Here is a 16,556-nt window from a genome sequence, read left to right on the forward strand (position 1 = left end):
TCAGGAACTGTACCGTTGCAAACAGATATCATTTTGAGCATTTTATGACACCCTATGTATTGATAATTTGTAAAACTTCTAAAAAAATATATTAAATAAATTCAAGAAAATATATTTTCCATAAAAATGTTAAATAAAATTTGTCTCTATCTTCTCTAATAAAGAAGAGATTGAATGAAATTTGTTTCATAGCATAGAGTCAAACCATAACGTACAACATAAATGTTGTAATTAATTTATTAATTGAAATAAATGTTACATAAATATTTGGATAAAATGCAAAATATTTCGCCGTGTAATGATCTTTATTCGTTGGATTGCATCGTAGCCACGTTGCATTAGCACCGGTACAAACGACTAGCATGATTGCATTGAACTCGGCTACACCATCTTTGATCAAATATTTTGATGAAAAGTTAGTCTCGAAAGAAATCGAATTATACTTCGCGTTATCGTTTAACATCTAAAAGTACAATGGATTCATGGTTGAAATATTGAGCCTGATGTTACGAACGCACGAATGTATCTCTGATCATAGCAACCTAACACTCTGTCTTTTTCGTGACTCCATGCTCACACAGATGCACACTTCTACGCTGCTTAGTATGTACATATATATGTGTGTATATATATATATATATACACGTATGTATGCGCATAAGTCGGCGCGCCTGATGTTGCTGCGTAACCGTAGCCTTGAATCCAGCGTTCCATTTATTAAAGACTCTAATTTTTGTATTCGTCGAAATCTACGATTCTATTAATCGCATTATTAAAATAATAAAATAACCTTTCGGTTACTTTATGAAAAATATTAATAACGAAAAAAACATAATAAATAATATGGAAAGGAAGGGTTTATTGCTTCGTAAGTGATCGATATGGTGGAGGCGCTGGGTTCGAGACTATGGTCGGAAGCCGTATGCGCATGTCACTTCACTTGAACGATCTCTTTCTGTCGTGGCATCTGGAGGTGAGTGGTTGTTCGTGGCCTTAGCACAGAACTATAATCGGCTGATTTTCTTACCGAAAAGGTAGCATCGAACGTCAGGTACAGAATAAAACAGCAACGGAAATATCAGCGAATTGTGTTGTGACAACAGTTTCACCGAAATATTGGTTTTTCCCGGTGAATTACAACGTTGGAAAAGAAGCGCATGGTCGATCCTCTGATATTAGCCGGCTGTTCAATTGCGGACCACATGCTGATCTTCGTAAAAGTCGTCCGATATATTTTTCGAAAACAGAACGTTGAATCTCGCGATTAATATTGTCGAGCTTACGAAAAGATCCACGCGGAGAAAGTAAATTACGCTCCACACTTGATTTTTTAAGCTTGAAAAGTTGAGAAAAGACAAATACCCGGATACAGTATGGCGGTCGCTTGTCAGAGTTGGATATTCGGTCACGAGTTCGTGCATCATTGGAGATACATTCGTAGTGTAAAACGTTCAATTGTGCGCTCTGCGACCACGCGAAAACATCGACAAACGTAGTTTTAATGTTGCAACTGTAGAGGTGTTGTAAATGATATTTCATCCCGAGTAACTGATCTATCCATACATGCATTACGAATCTGTTAGAAATTCTGTGAAACAACGACCTTGTGGGACGACTTGTCGCCGACAATGGAGTTCGCTCACCGATTTTCATTGTGACGAATTGTTATGCTGATCTTTTTTCTCAATTGTAAAAATGATTATCTTCGTATCAAAGTGATAACAAGTGAACATTGTATTATTGAAAGTAATAAGTGATCAATTTCTAACCGTGTTGCATTTACTGCACATGATGATGCTTCAACATTCAATACGCTATTGCATAATGTTAATTAACATTTTTCTACAATATTTGCATTGAATATATCTTTATTATGTTGGTGTTATTACCATTTCTTGAACAATTTAAAATCAATTTTCATTGTGAAAAGTAATTAATTTTGTTAATGCATTTTGTGAACGTAGGAATAATAGCATGTGTTTGGTCAAAAGAATCTTCTTAGAAAGTTCTGGCATAAATTTTAGATTAATAACTTTGAATATTTAAAAAATAAAAGAGCCTTTATATATATATGTACATATAAATAAAACAGAATTATTCATAATATGGCATCGTGCAATGCCAAGCGTCAAGGAAATCGCGGCAACGTTGCAATGTTCTCGCCATCTACAAAATGGCTGCCAGTTCCGTTCTCGAATATTCAGATATCGCCACGTGGACGTTAAGTCGAACATGACTCCTTTTTTTCATTAAAACTTAATAATTTCTAGGTTTACTTAATTTTAATAAAAGTCAATTTTCTATAAAGTCGTGTAAACATTTTATCATATTTGTAAACTAAATTTGAGATATTAACTGGTCTATGCTGCGTTCACGTAACTTGTTCAATTTGAGGAGAAAGATTTAAAAAATATTTTTTCATTAATATAAAGGTGTAAATATTGAAACATTTTTGTTTTGTTAGAGTTAACCAGTAGTCTCGCCATAAATTCACCATGGGTAAGGAGAAGGTACATATTAATATTGTCGTCATCGGACACGTCGATTCCGGCAAGTCCACTACCACTGGTCATTTGATTTACAAATGCGGTGGTATTGACAAACGTACAATCGAGAAATTCGAAAAGGAAGCGCAAGAGGTAAATAATGGATATGGCCCGATGTATCTAACAATGTAAAGAAAATTGGTTCGCAAAATTTTAGTATAAAATATCAATTTAGCGTCACTGATCATTTATTTTATTTTGGTCCAGTGATGATAAAAGATCTAATTTATATTTAAACGTGCGAAATATACTGCGAAACGTAGAAATTTAGTATAAAATTCTGAAAAAATTAACGATTTATATCGATTTTTAGATGGGTAAAGGATCTTTCAAATATGCGTGGGTATTGGACAAGTTGAAGGCTGAACGTGAACGTGGTATCACTATTGATATTGCCTTGTGGAAATTTGAAACCTCTAAATACTATGTTACTATTATTGATGCTCCCGGACACAGAGATTTCATCAAAAACATGATTACTGGTACTTCCCAGGCTGATTGTGCCGTATTAATTGTTGCCGCTGGTACCGGTGAATTCGAAGCCGGTATTTCTAAAAATGGACAAACCCGTGAGCATGCTCTGCTCGCATTTACTCTTGGTGTAAAACAACTAATTGTTGGTGTTAACAAGATGGACTCTACCGAACCACCCTACTCCGAAGCCCGATTCGAAGAAATCAAGAAAGAAGTATCGTCCTACATTAAAAAAATTGGTTACAACCCTGCTGCCGTTGCATTTGTTCCGATTTCCGGTTGGCACGGAGATAACATGTTGGAAGTTTCTTCCAAAATGCCGTGGTTCAAGGGATGGACCGTCGAACGTAAAGAGAACAAAGCGGAAGGAAAATGCCTTATCGAAGCGCTTGATGCCATCCTTCCGCCTACAAGACCTACGGATAAGGCTCTTCGTCTTCCACTACAGGTAAATTTCTCGAAAAATTGCAATAACATTAGGTTTTTATTAGTAGCGAATGATGATAACACTTACAACTCATTCGCGGTTTCCACCGGAGGATTTTTTAATTCGCTGATGGCCGGAGGTGTCTGACTAAAATAAATTTTTCTACAGAATTTTATTAATCCTTTGAAGAAACATACAATAACGCTGTGTCGAATTTCATTGTAGGACGTATACAAAATTGGTGGTATCGGAACAGTACCGGTTGGTCGTGTCGAAACTGGTGTACTAAAACCAGGAATGATCGTCACATTCGCTCCTACGGCTCTGACCACTGAAGTTAAGTCTGTTGAAATGCACCACGAAGCATTGCAAGAGGCTGTTCCTGGCGACAACGTTGGTTTCAATGTTAAAAACGTATCTGTAAAAGATTTGCGTCGTGGTTACGTAGCCGGAGACTCTAAGAACAATCCGCCTAAAGGTGCTGCTGATTTCACTGCACAGGTATGCGTACAAAGTAATATTACAAATTGTGGACGAATTATCTTCTTAGAAATTTAACTAGATCGTAATTGGCATAATGATGAGAACTTGTGCATTTCATTCGCGGTTTTCACCGGAAGATTATTTAATCCAATGACGGCTTAAGAACGTCTGAATGCTAATATAAATTATGGATGTTTAATTTTTGTAAAACATTATCCGGAAAAACGTTTAATCTCGTATTGTTGCTCTGCTGTACAGGTAATTGTGCTGAATCATCCGGGTCAAATCAGCAATGGATATACTCCAGTGTTGGATTGTCACACTGCTCATATTGCGTGTAAATTCGCTGAAATTCGAGAGAAGTGTGACCGTCGTACTGGAAAAACCACCGAAGAAAATCCGAAAGCTATTAAATCTGGAGACGCTGCCATTGTTGTACTTGTTCCGAGCAAGCCCATGTGCGTTGAGGCTTTCCAAGAATTTCCACCTTTAGGACGTTTTGCTGTTCGTGACATGCGTCAAACTGTGGCTGTCGGTGTCATCAAAGCTGTCAATTTCAAGGATGCTACTGGCAAAGTCACCAAGGCTGCCGAGAGGGCCCAGAGAAGGAAATAACTAGTTTCCGTACACGTGTATCGCCAGATGATCGTCGGCGTATAGTAGCTGAAGTAGTTGACCTTCTTTTTTCACGTTTTTCACGCGAGGACAGCGTTATGTTTTTATTGCCTTCGCAAACTACAATATTTTCTACAAACTCGCAACCAATGAATAAGAATAACAGAATTGATAAAGAATCGCGACGACTGGCTTTTCATGTGCGTAAAATTGCACATTCGCCACATTTTTTCGACATTCGCGTATTTCGTTTATCAAAGTGGTTGCTTCGTCATTTTTCTCATCGTAAGGAATTCCGTAGGAAAGGTCAGTTGACCAAACGATGCGAGGAACAAGCAACCTCTATTTTCGTTTCCACGAATTCCGTGAAAAAAGAAAGTAAACTACAAGAACTACTTTTAACATCTGTTTCACAACAACATCAACAGACTTCATAATTTAGCTCGGCTTAATTATATTTTCTAATTATACGGAAATAAATCCTATATCTGCGATATTCGAGAAACATTTCATTTTTTTTGTTGTCGTTATTACTAATTAGTCATTGCCATCCTTATCGTAAAACTCTTCGTATTTCCGATGTTACTTAATGTTTTAATATTTGCTCGAGTTAAAAAAATAATTTAATATAATTGCTATTTCATTTATCCATCGTGAATGAAACTTTTGTCGATGCAACAAAACTAAATTTTAAAGGGGGGAAAAGATTGCTAGTTCCAGTGCAGATTTAGATTGGAAAATGGGACCTGTTTTTTATTACTTTTCGATTACCGGATTAGGTAAGGAATTGAATTGTTGAAGATATATACACAAAACATTTTTCTACGAAATATTTCTTTACAAGGATTTACCTTGCATTTTCACACGCGTCCTATATTTAAAGGAAGTATGTGCGAAAATACGATTGCTCTGCGCAATCCTTGAGCACTTTTAGCCCGCGATTCTTCTATAATTGAGATTGGTTAATAACGGTTTTCTGTACATACATATAAATAACAGTAATAACGAATGAAAGTGAATGAAGGAACTACGGAAACAGTTATTGATTCATTCTTCTACCGTTCAACTTCCTATTTCTCCTGGCATAAAATTGAGCAAATTTTTTAATCACTTCTATACGTCATTTACGTTTCATTCATAAATTGCGATACATGAACGGTTTTTTAAACGAATATCTAGACTAGCGAACCCATGGACGAAACCTAGTTAACGACGAATCGAAAATTACTCATCCATGAATAAATTTGCTCAACTTTACCTCCCAATTATTTTTGTCTAGTACTCAAAATAATATCTAATTTAATATTTTTAATGTAATTGCTTGAACATTTATAAACTCAAAATATTTCAAAATTAATAAATGTACTGTTTCAAGAAAATAAATGTTTTTAAATACTGTGGACTCGGACTTTTGGTTAATTCGAAAATATGTATGATACTGTGTTAACAATACAAAAAACCAATCCTCAATCACACACATTATTTCTAAGGTAACCATTAATAAAACGAATAACCGGGAATCTTAAACACTAGAGTTTCTATCATTGCATGTATCATTTGCAAAAATGCTCGGTATTACAGTTTTCGTTAACCGCAGAAGTGTTTTAAATATTTCAAGTAATAGAAACAGTGCATAAAATTGATGAGATGTTTAACACAATAATATCTAAACTCCGTGGTTTGCCTAGTCTAATTTCTGACGAGTGTATTTATGTTACAATTCTGTTCGTATAATAGGTAATTATTTGTTACGTACAAACGAAGTATATTGTAAATAAATTTACTTAAATATTTTAGAGATAACCGAACAAGGTCGAAAACATTAATAAAATAGATCACTAAACATTTTCATTAATTTGTGATCATTGTCGCTGTACGCGATTTTTTAAAAAAGCGAAATATTCCTATGAAACCGTAGCATGTAGCAAAAAGTTTGTGATTTTTAAATTTTGTTAAGTATATAATTCTCATAGTTGTTGTACTCCTACTAATTGTGAGAGTTGTTACAAGTTAAAAAGGAATGATCGTGAAATATTAGTGAATTTTGAGATTGTAATTCAGTGGAACACTCTCTATGAAATTTTCCAATGGATAAATTAGTGAACATATATAATAATTTTTGCGAAAGATTAATCGTCTAAAAAAGACAACACAAAAGTACATGCATATACAAAACTTACAACTTATAAATGTAATCGACATTCTATACGTATTTCTATGATGCACGACTTAGCAGCACAAATCAAAGAAGAGAGTCGATTCAACAGACCTTAGTATATATATGGTCTAAGGAACAGATGGTTTATCGAACATGGCTACCATAGTAAATAATTTGTTAAGATTTTCAAATTTTCTTTCAAAAGGTACAAATTTAACGGCGTTTGGTTCAAGTACGAATGTAAGTAATAATAAAATACACGTATAGATTCTATGATTTACAGTTAAAAATTTGAATTAAATGTTAACTAACTCGCCCTTCAGTATCAACAAGTACGTAATAAATTTCTTGGTCGGTGGATGATTCGTGACATAAAACGAAGAAAGATAGCGGAAGAGTTTGGACCTGTACGACTTCGATTGGTAGCCATGAAAAGAAACAATATTTTACCACGTGAAATTATAGTACGTCTACTTAACCAAATTAACCTCAAAATATCATAGTTTAATTATTCGGTAATCGTTATTGATTGAACTAAAAAGTTTTACTTGTACAGGAAGCTGTTGGTCAACAAATAGACGAAACAATTCCACGTCAATCGGCCAAGAAACAATTAACAACACGCTGTGTAATAACATCTCGACCGCGTGGTGTTGTTCACAGATGGAGATTGTCAAGAATTGTATTCCGTGATTTAGCAGATTATAATAAATTAGCTGGCGTTCAACGCGCTATGTGGTAAAATATTAGTTTAATAATTTGTTAAAACCTATATAATCTTTAATGTAAAGAAACAAAAATATTGAGTAAATTAATAAAGTAATAAACAGAAGTAAATATAATCTTTCGAAGACCAGTATTTTATTTTATAGGGTCCACACTATAGTATTAAAGTCTAAAAGTTTATAATTTAATCGCAGGAAAATAGTAATTGGTAAATAATCAAGCTATGGTTCGATTAATCGAAATGGCGGGAAAATGTACTCGCTGTCGTTTTGTCGCGCACTATTTTCCGTTTCCTTCTGGTCGGTGTTCTCCCTTGTCCTTGTTACACAGTATTGCTCTCTTTATTTTTATCGCATATCGAAGGTGCTCTCTCACACTATGCGAGCTCGTGGAGTTTCGGAAACCCGACAAAGGCAAAATGACGCATGACCTCTTTCTCGATTCTCCGAAGTTGCCCGAAGTAATTTCGGACCGTCTCGTGGGAGTCGAGAGAGAAAGGCTCACATTTGCCTTCTCGCTTTTAACAACTGAAATCCGACCTCCCGTCTACGGCATACGATTTGGATTCTCGACTGCCCAGGCATTTTTACTTTCCGACCTATGTTTTTTTTCGTCATTTTGCCTTTGTCGGGTTTCCGAAACTCCACGAGCTCACGTACGCGTGATCTGGTATGTGTGAGTAGGGCACCGGGTGCTGAATCTGGCATCTCTGAGCGTGAGTAGTGCACCCGGTGCTCAATCTGGCATCTCTGGATCCGTGGTGTACCGAAACCGGGTGATAGTAATGATCGGTTATGAGAGCCGCTGGCTTCTAACGAAGCGTCTGCTTAGTTAACAGTTTATTTAAACGATGGGGTCCAATTTTTGTTTTATGTTACGTTGAGAGAAACGTAAATCTCATTCACTAAATGCAACTGTTACGAAGTGCACGGGGAGTGAATCGATCGTTCGTCATGATTGAAGATTGACGAACGACGCTTTAGGATCTCCTCGTAATGTTCAGAATTTAAAGATTCCTCGTCAAAAGTGTTAGGATGGCTGTCATTAGTTTAATAATCATTATGACTGCGTGCTTTTTCAGACTTGTACTTTTTTGTAATGGTAGGCTACATTTATTATTTTCTTTTGAATCGTACACTTGAAAATGAAGGTTATATTACTATTTGTTTGCTTATTAAGCTGTTACGAGCATTATCATTACAATCTGTTTATCATATTATAACGTTCAAGTAGGATCTTAGTAATAATACGAATAAAATCCGATGATTTTCTATCCTCTATAATGATCTCTGTTGTACGTTACCAGTTGAAATTTTCTATTTGTTGCTCCATCTTACTTACATCGTGATTATATTCTTTACATATTTAAGAGTTAATAAGGTCATTGCTTATTATTGTACAATTAAAACAATATAAACAGCAGAAAATTAAATAAAATTGTTTTGCTTTGAGTATGAGTCGTTGAATATTAAAAAAAAAGTTAAATAAATAATTATTCTAGGTTCACCGACGCTACTCTTTGTTACACAAAAGAATATTAGAATGGCTAATACCTCCCGTACCAATAAAGTAACCACTATTATAAAAGATCTCTCTGAAGGTGCAGCTTTAGACTTTTATTTTGAACACGAATTGGTGTGTTGGTCCGATAGCGGTCTAGAAATAATTCAATGTATCCAAACAAATGGCACGCACACTGGCGAAAGAACAATTATAGTAAATTCTAGCCTGATATCCCCTGATGGTTTAGCCTGTGATTGGTACACAGGAAAGCTATATTGGACAGATGGGGAGAAAAATAGAATAGAAGTGACAAGCATCGATGGGCGTCACAGGAAAGTTCTCTTTTGGACAGACATTTATCAGCCAAGAGCCATAGCTCTAGTACCAATGAAGAGTATACTATTTTGGACAGATTGGGGTGATGTACCGAAAATAGAGAGGGCCGCGATGAACGGAGATCCTTTAACTAGAGAGGTGATCATCTCTGACGATATATTTTGGCCGAATGGCTTGACAGTGGATTATGACAATGAATTGGTTTATTGGGTAGACGGAAGGCTCAAGTTTATCGCAGTAATGGATTATTATGGAAAAAACAGACGAAAAGTAGTTGAACAGGGATTAGATTACCCGTTCGCAGTTACGTTTTTTGATCATAGATTGTACTGGACCGATTGGAAAACATGGTGTATACACTCGTACGACGTGCGTCAGCATCAGGCGCATCCTAGAGAATTGCTGCACGGAGAATACATTCCTGGTGACATAGAAGTGTGGGATGTTAGGAGACAACCGCACGGGAATCATCCTTGCGAAAAGAATAATGGAAATTGTTCACATTTGTGTCTCCTAAGTTTGACGGAGCCTGGATACACGTGCGCGTGTCCTACGGGCGTTAAGTTAGTAGATAACTTGACTTGCGCGGAAGGACCAGAAGAATTGTTGTTAATAGTTCAGAGAACCGAAATTTGTCGAATATCTTTAGATTCGCCCGATTATACCAACTTTGTACTACCATTGATAGGTATAATTATTTCCGTTTTATACTTTTTGTACGTTCTTTAAAAAGGAAGGTTTCGGTCTAGGATATCACTTTTTAAGTTTTATTAACAAAAGTAAAAAATGTAACAAAAAAAAATCGAATTTTTAAAAATCATAGACCGGAATCTCCCTTTAATAATGTTTTCAGTTTTCACGATCATATTTTAAAATAAGTAGTTTCATTTACGAGCAGACAACGTTTAAATTAAAAATGAAATGAAATTTAACGTTTCTGTTAACGAAATTAGGAATTAAACACGCAATAGCAATTGACTTTGATCCTATGCAAGAAATGCTTTATTGGACCGACGAAGAAGCTTGCGCGATCCGTAGAGCCTCTCTTAACGGCTCTAATCAAGAGAACATTATAACGACTGAAGTGGAAAATCCTGATGGAATAGCCGTCGACTGGCTGGCTCAGAATCTTTACTGGACCGACACGGGAACGGATCGAATCGAAGTGGCTCGATTAAATGGCACGAGTAGAAAAGTATTGATAAACGAGGACCTGATCGAACCTAGAGCTATCGCCCTGGCTCCGGAACTCGGTTGGATGTTCTGGACCGATTGGAACGAGAAACGACCGAAAATAGAACGGAGCAACCTGGACGGAACCGAGCGTATTCTTCTGGTAACCAAAGATATTGTTTGGCCAAACGGGATTGCTTTAGATCTCACGAGATGGAAAATCTATTGGTGCGACGCGAAAACGGATAAGATCGAAGTCTGCAACATGGACGGTACCGACAGGAGAGAAGTAATTACAGATAATCTTCCGCATCTTTTCGGATTGAGTTTGTTAGGAGATTATTTATACTGGACCGACTGGCAGAGACGAAGCGTGGACAGAGCACATAAATTAACAGGCGGCGAGAGAGAAGTAATTGTCGATCAAGTTCCCAATGTTATGGGTTTAAAGGCAGTACACTTAGGAAAGGTTAATGGTACAAATCCATGCGCGAAACATAACGGAGGATGTAGTCATTTGTGTCTAAATCGACCGGGAAACAAATACGTTTGCGCTTGCCAGATTGGATACGAATTAACGAAAGATAAGAGGACTTGCATCGTCCCGGATGCGTTCATGCTGTTCGCAAAGAAAGAAAACATCGGAAGAATTAGTATCGAAAATGCAAATAACGACAACATTATTCCGTTGACTGGCATCAAGGATGCAAGGTAAATTTTGTAACTTTGAATAAAATATTGGACGAATTAGTTATCGAATGTTTTCTTATTTAACGCGTTTCTTACTGCTTGGCTAACCGATTAACCTACGGTGATGAACTTTTCATAGCGGGGAACCAGTATCTTACGCAACGCAGACTTTAATATTTAAAATTCTCTTTTCAACGAAAATTTATAACTGTAAATATTTTTCGCTTCTATCAGCGCCTTGGATTTTAACATAGCAGACAATCGCATTTATTGGACGGACGTTAAATTAAAGACAATTACAAGAGCTTTTATAAATGGGTCCGATATGGAAAGAGTCGTCGATCTTGGTTTAGAAACACCCGAAGGATTAGCAATAGACTGGATTGCTCATAATTTGTATTGGAGCGACACGGGAACTCGAAGAATAGAAATGGTTCGATTAGAAGGTTGCAGTAGGAAGGTTCTCGTATGGAATAACATTATTGAACCTAGATGTCTGGCCCTAGATCCTAGTAGAGGGTAATTATGTTACATTTATTTAGAATGTATATTTTTAGGAGATTTGTCCAAAATATCCTATCGCATTGTTACTTTCGGTAAAGTAAGAATCGAATCTATCGGAGTAATTGAGCTTTCTTGTAATAGAAAAATTTCATTTCTTCCTAGACACATGTATTGGACAGAATGGGGGAATTTCGGCAGTATAGAAAGATCGTTCTTAGATGGTACAAATCGCGAAACGTTACTTTTTAAAATCGGAAGAGCAAGTGGTTTAACAATTGATCATTCCGCACGGAAATTATACTGGGCAGATTTACATACTCCAGCCATCGATAGTTTTGATTTATATACAAAGAAAAGAGACGCAATCGTAACACAAAATATTGGTTACCCGTTTAGCATAACTCAATATCAAGATTATATTTACTGGACAGATTGGAATACAGGTGAGAAGCTGACCACCTAGTTATTTTCGTAGATTCTAATTTTACGTCTTAATTTATAATAGAAACGATATAAATATATTTTTAATCAACAGGCGATATAGAGAAAGCTAATAAAACTACCGGAGCAAATAGAGTGAAAATACATAATAAATTGGAATCTGTGACGGACTTGTTAGTCTTCCATCCTTCTAAGCAAGCAGGATGGAATCCCTGTTCGTTAAAAAATGGAAATTGTAGCCATCTTTGCATCGCGTTGCCTGGAGAAAATGAAAGCGTATCTAATTCTTTCAAATGCGAATGTCCTACTCATTATAACTTGCAAAAGGATAACAAATCGTGCGATGGTTGGTTTATTTAAAGTTGATACAATTTTTGTTATTATTTACCTAAGTAAAATATTGTTATATATGTATATGTATATTGTTTCATTTACAGCACCAAAGATCTTTATGATGTACAGTTTACGCAATGCAATTTTTCGCTTCCTGCCCGATACCAGCGATTGTTCGGACGTGGTTCTACGAATTCAGGGTTTAAAAAATGTACGGTCTATAGAATTCGACCCCGTAACTCAACACATTTATTGGATAGATGGTCGAACTTCGTCTATAAGGAAGACTTTGGAAAATAAGACACATTCAAGCGTAATGGTTTCTGGAAGTTTCGGACATCCTGTGGATTTGGCTTTGGACCCGTTAGGAAGATTGCTATTCTGGTCTTGTGCTATAAACGATGCTATCAATGTCACGAAACTTGACAATGGCTCCGCTTTGGGTATTGTAGTGAAAGGTGATGGGGAGAAACCAAGGAATATTGCAATACATTCTGAAAAGAGACTTCTTTTCTGGACAGACGTTGGAAGGAAGGTGAGAGTGATGCGTAGTAAAATGGATGGAGAAGAAAGGGTCGTAATTGCGATTGATCTTGAACAATTAACCAGTATCGCAGTCGATGCGATCTCAAATATTGTATACTGGGCGCATGGAAATCGGATCGAGTACGCTGATTTTGATGGAAATAATAGAAAAATTCTAGTCTCTCCTGTCAAACAAGGATCGACCATTTATTTGTCTGTCTTTCTTGATTTTGTTTATTGGTTTGATAAAGAAACTTCAAGCTTAGAGCGTATTAACAAGTCTGGAAACGGAAGAAAAGTGATTATGAATAAAATGCTTACAGATATAATTACAGTGAATACTCCACAAATTGATACAATAAAAACACACATCTGCAGCCCCTTTCGAGATTACGGGGGATGCTCTCATTTTTGTATCGGAACCACTTTGTCCAAGTAAGAATAAGCATTCAACTTACACGTGTATTTTTCATGTATATTAAATTCTAGGAAAATTAAAAAATACATTTTTTTTTTCTTTTTCTCTCTTTTTCATTTTTTCTTTTTTTCTTCTTTTCTTTTTTAGATGTTCTTGTCCAAAGTCTTTGGTTCTATCTGAAGATGAAAAAACTTGTAGAGCTGCACCAGTCTGTGGAACGGATCATTTTACTTGTACTGCGCCCAGTTCTGCAATGGCAAAAGATTGTATACCAGTGACATGGAAATGCGATGGTCAAACAGATTGTCCTAATGGAAGCGACGAATTGGGCTGTCCGGCTTGTAGTAGTGAACAATTTAAATGTCAAAGTGGTCATTGCATCGGTAGGTATATATATATGTATATGTATATGTATATTCACGCATCGAATTAATGAAACAGAAAATTATTAGTTGTATAATAAGTTAAAAATAAGAAAATTATTACAGATATGTCCTGGGTATGCGATGGAACCGCCCAATGCCACGACGGTTTGGACGAAGCTCATTGTTGTCGTCCAGGTCAATTTCAATGTATTGGAAACGGTGTTTGTATATCCGGTTCGGCTTTGTGCGATGGTTGGGAAGATTGTGCCGACGGCAGTGACGAGCTCACGTCCGCGTGCACGCCTGCAAACAATCCACGGCAAGAAAACAGCTCGTTAGAATCAGGAAAAATTACGTACGTCATTGTTGTGCCTATCGGATTGACTGCAACGATCGCCGCAGTCGCTTTTGGATTTTATTACTGTAGGAGAAAATTTATAAACAACGAAGAATTACCAGATATTTTGCACGATTCTGCCGGGGATCCTTTGTCGCCGAAACCAGTCAGATTGACAAAGCCAATATTCGCACAGAAAAATTGTAGAAAGGATTTGAAAATAGAAATGGAAACCGTAAGGATGTCGATGCTGAATGGGAGCAGTATCGAATCGAGTTACGATAGAAGTCATATTACCGGTAAGTAATATTTTCATTTTTTTTTTTTATAAATTATTAATAAATCGATAAATCGATTGATCGTAAATTGCGTGACTTTTCATATAATAACGACGTACGAATGCAATAATTGGTCCCTTTAATATCCAGCCCCAAATCGTAGGTACCTTTGTTTCTAACTTTTTAAATAATATCTCCAATATCTTCTACTTCCGTGATAATAAAATTAGCTGATGAAAGAATATTAAAGATATAAAAGTAAATTTCACAAAGAGATAAACGTATGTAATTTAGAAATACAATAAATTACATTATAATTTGAGGTGCATCAAGTTCAACTCGGGGTAGCTCTGCAGGAGGGTATCCCCAAGAAACATTAAATCCTCCTCCAAGTCCGGCAACAACAGCAAATTCTACCAGGTGCTCGAGCAGCAATGCATCTAGATATAAACCTTACAGGCATTATAGGAGTATTAATCAGCCCCCACCCCCGACTCCTTGCAGTACAGACGTTTGCGATGAGTCGGACAGTAATTACCCAGCAAGATATAGATACGAAAGTGAGCCTTTTCCACCACCTCCTACTCCAAGATCCGTTTACCAGAGCGACGCAGGAATTAGTTGTCCTCCGTCTCCTAGTTCAAGATCCTCTACCTATTTTAGTCCTCTTCCTCCTCCCCCTTCTCCTGTCCCTTGAATTTATTGCAATCTTTTGATACTTGATTTTCCATCAAATTATATTTTTACAAGATTTCTAAGATTTTCGAAAGAACGAAAAGCTCTCGGAATGTTTATTTTATTTATGAAACAAGTAAACGATCATTTTTCTAGAAGGTATTTTCTTTTCAATAATTTTTTAAGTCAACTAGTAGTAACTGGAACGACAAAAATGGAAATTTCTTTTGAGAGTGCCTTCTTTTTTACTATAATTAAATCTGTTTTAATATTATTTACACGCGAATAATTTTATTACGATTATTCCAATCGACGAAATTAATACCATTGTGCCTATCGTCTTTATAACGTAATTCTAAGTAATTTAATCGTAAAATGTTGTAAATATTGTAAGAATGTATAAAAAATTGTATGATTTTTAGTCTTTGCGATAAAAATTGTTTAAACAGAAGATTCCTTTCTATATAAGTATTATGTTTTAGTTTTTTTTTTTTTACGATTATACTCTTGCTCTAACTGTATACATATGGTATACTATACGAGAAATTAATTTTATATGTTTCATACTTACATCCGAAACATCAAAAAATCTATACTCAAAATAAAAATAGTAAGCATAATAATCTCTTGAAACGGATAGAAGAATTGAAAATACGATAAGGCCACGATTTAACGGACCTGTATTTAACGAATTTCTTAGTTAATGGTCATTCTCGTCTTTGCACTTCATTAGCAAATGGTGTTAATGTTTTGCCGGTACATTTTCAAATAAACATGAAAGGAAATCAAAATTGATTGCATCGTACTTAAGATATGTAAGTTTGTTATTTGACAGACTTGGTTTCGTATAAACATAGACGTTCATCTACGGACACCTCTTCCCGCAATTCGTCTGCTAAATCGAGGTTTTACCGTACTTTTTCATAAAAATAAAATTGAATAAATAGCAACGAAAATATAATAATTAAAATAAATAGTTTAAGAACATTTAAAATATGTATTCCTGGAAAATATAATATTTATTTAAGTTTTCTAACGAAAGTAAAAAAATGTATTTGTTTGCATTTTGATTTGAACGTTAAATGAGAATGTAAAAAATGAATGAATTACTATTACTCAAACACTGTGTAAATGTAATACACCTCCGTTTCGGAAATTCGTAATTGATACATATACCATTAAGTATTCAAGATCATTAGAAAGTGAAACAAAAAAAGAAATCAACATTATCGTCTACACAAAATCTACAACATATTATTGTTTGTGGAAATGATTTTTACCTCGCACTGCTATTATATGAGTCTCGAAGAAGTACATCTATTAATTATTATGCTCGTTTAGCATTAAAGACTGAAATAATTATTCTATATTTTTTTTACATTTGAAATGTGAAGTGCATTGCCCTATGTATGTAGCATAATTGTATAAAGAAATAAAATTTTTGTTACATATTTTATATATCATCTGTGCGTTATTTTATTTATTCGATAATTTTCGGTAAATTATTCGATCGTTTTGTCAAGTTTACCTCCTCATTTATTTTTCTTTT

At 35.5% G+C, this 16,556-nt stretch overlaps 3 protein-coding genes and 1 long non-coding RNA gene across 9 annotated transcripts; 3 read left to right on the top strand and 1 right to left on the bottom strand.

Annotated features, from left to right (window-relative positions):
- Positions 1–903: 903 nt before the first annotated feature.
- On the top strand, positions 904–5,041 carry Ef1a-f2 (elongation factor 1-alpha F2). 3 transcript variants are annotated; one of them, XM_076783502.1, is made up of 5 exons: positions 904–973; positions 2,465–2,639; positions 2,860–3,468; positions 3,673–3,948; positions 4,189–5,041. In XM_076783502.1, the coding sequence occupies exons 2-5, from the start codon at positions 2,496–2,498 to the stop codon at positions 4,543–4,545; spliced, it is 1,386 nt and encodes a 461-aa protein (XP_076639617.1). In that variant the 5' UTR covers positions 904–973; positions 2,465–2,495; the 3' UTR covers positions 4,546–5,041. The 3 variants fall into 3 exon arrangements, with proteins under 3 accessions (XP_076639617.1, XP_076639616.1, XP_076639618.1); XM_076783501.1 differs by having other exon boundaries at positions 951–1,051; XM_076783503.1 differs by lacking the exon at positions 904–973 and adding an exon at positions 1,011–1,034.
- Positions 5,042–6,641: 1,600 nt separating this feature from the next.
- Mrps14 (mitochondrial ribosomal protein S14) lies at positions 6,642–7,545 on the top strand. The gene is made up of 3 exons (XM_076783504.1): positions 6,642–6,943; positions 7,027–7,167; positions 7,260–7,545. Exons 1-3 carry the CDS (start codon positions 6,857–6,859, stop codon positions 7,443–7,445), a joined length of 414 nt encoding a protein of 137 aa, XP_076639619.1. The 5' UTR covers positions 6,642–6,856; the 3' UTR covers positions 7,446–7,545.
- A 323-nt stretch (positions 7,546–7,868) lies between these two features.
- Positions 7,869–16,463, top strand: Arr (low-density lipoprotein receptor-related protein 6). Of its 4 annotated transcripts, none has more exons than XM_076783966.1 (11): positions 7,869–8,530; positions 8,931–9,956; positions 10,222–11,152; positions 11,366–11,650; positions 11,798–12,078; positions 12,171–12,422; positions 12,514–12,867; positions 12,931–13,369; positions 13,500–13,735; positions 13,841–14,353; positions 14,656–16,463. In XM_076783966.1, the coding sequence occupies exons 1-11, from the start codon at positions 8,464–8,466 to the stop codon at positions 15,027–15,029; spliced, it is 4,758 nt and encodes a 1,585-aa protein (XP_076640081.1). In that variant the 5' UTR covers positions 7,869–8,463; the 3' UTR covers positions 15,030–16,463. The 4 variants fall into 4 exon arrangements, with proteins under 4 accessions (XP_076640081.1, XP_076640082.1, XP_076640079.1 ...); XM_076783967.1 differs by having other exon boundaries at positions 12,514–12,852; XM_076783964.1 differs by having other exon boundaries at positions 12,514–13,369.
- On the bottom strand, positions 13,475–15,154 carry LOC143351906 (uncharacterized). The gene is made up of 3 exons (XR_013081836.1): positions 14,174–15,154; positions 13,839–14,020; positions 13,475–13,600 (listed from the first exon to the last, which is right to left on the bottom strand). It is a non-coding gene; the product is annotated as an uncharacterized LOC143351906 (long non-coding RNA).
- Positions 16,464–16,556: the final 93 nt, after the last annotated feature.

This window comes from Colletes latitarsis, chromosome 2, assembly GCF_051014445.1.
Source record: "Colletes latitarsis isolate SP2378_abdomen chromosome 2, iyColLati1, whole genome shotgun sequence".
In the NCBI taxonomy this organism is placed as follows: domain Eukaryota; kingdom Metazoa; phylum Arthropoda; class Insecta; order Hymenoptera; family Colletidae; genus Colletes; species Colletes latitarsis.

What these genes read in the sequence shown, in the direction of transcription:
- Ef1a-f2 (XM_076783502.1), top strand. Translation starts at nt 2,496, where the DNA reads ATGGGTAAGGAGAAGGTACATATTAATATTGTCGTCATCGGACACGTC. An exon ending in TCGAAAAGGAAGCGCAAGAG is followed by an intron (nt 2,640 to 2,859) that starts GTAAATAATGGA and finishes ATCGATTTTTAG; the next exon opens with ATGGGTAAAGGATCTTTCAA. An exon ending in CTGCTGATTTCACTGCACAG is followed by an intron (nt 3,949 to 4,188) that starts GTATGCGTACAA and finishes TCTGCTGTACAG; the next exon opens with GTAATTGTGCTGAATCATCC.
- Mrps14 (XM_076783504.1), top strand. Translation starts at nt 6,857, where the DNA reads ATGGCTACCATAGTAAATAATTTGTTAAGATTTTCAAATTTTCTTTCA. An exon ending in CGTTTGGTTCAAGTACGAAT is followed by an intron (nt 6,944 to 7,026) that starts GTAAGTAATAAT and finishes CTCGCCCTTCAG; the next exon opens with TATCAACAAGTACGTAATAA. An exon ending in TTTTACCACGTGAAATTATA is followed by an intron (nt 7,168 to 7,259) that starts GTACGTCTACTT and finishes TTACTTGTACAG; the next exon opens with GAAGCTGTTGGTCAACAAAT.
- Arr (XM_076783964.1), top strand. Translation starts at nt 8,464, where the DNA reads ATGGCTGTCATTAGTTTAATAATCATTATGACTGCGTGCTTTTTCAGA. An exon ending in GCCCTAGATCCTAGTAGAGG is followed by an intron (nt 11,651 to 11,797) that starts GTAATTATGTTA and finishes ATTTCTTCCTAG; the next exon opens with ACACATGTATTGGACAGAAT. An exon ending in ATCGGAACCACTTTGTCCAA is followed by an intron (nt 13,370 to 13,499) that starts GTAAGAATAAGC and finishes TTTCTTTTTTAG; the next exon opens with ATGTTCTTGTCCAAAGTCTT.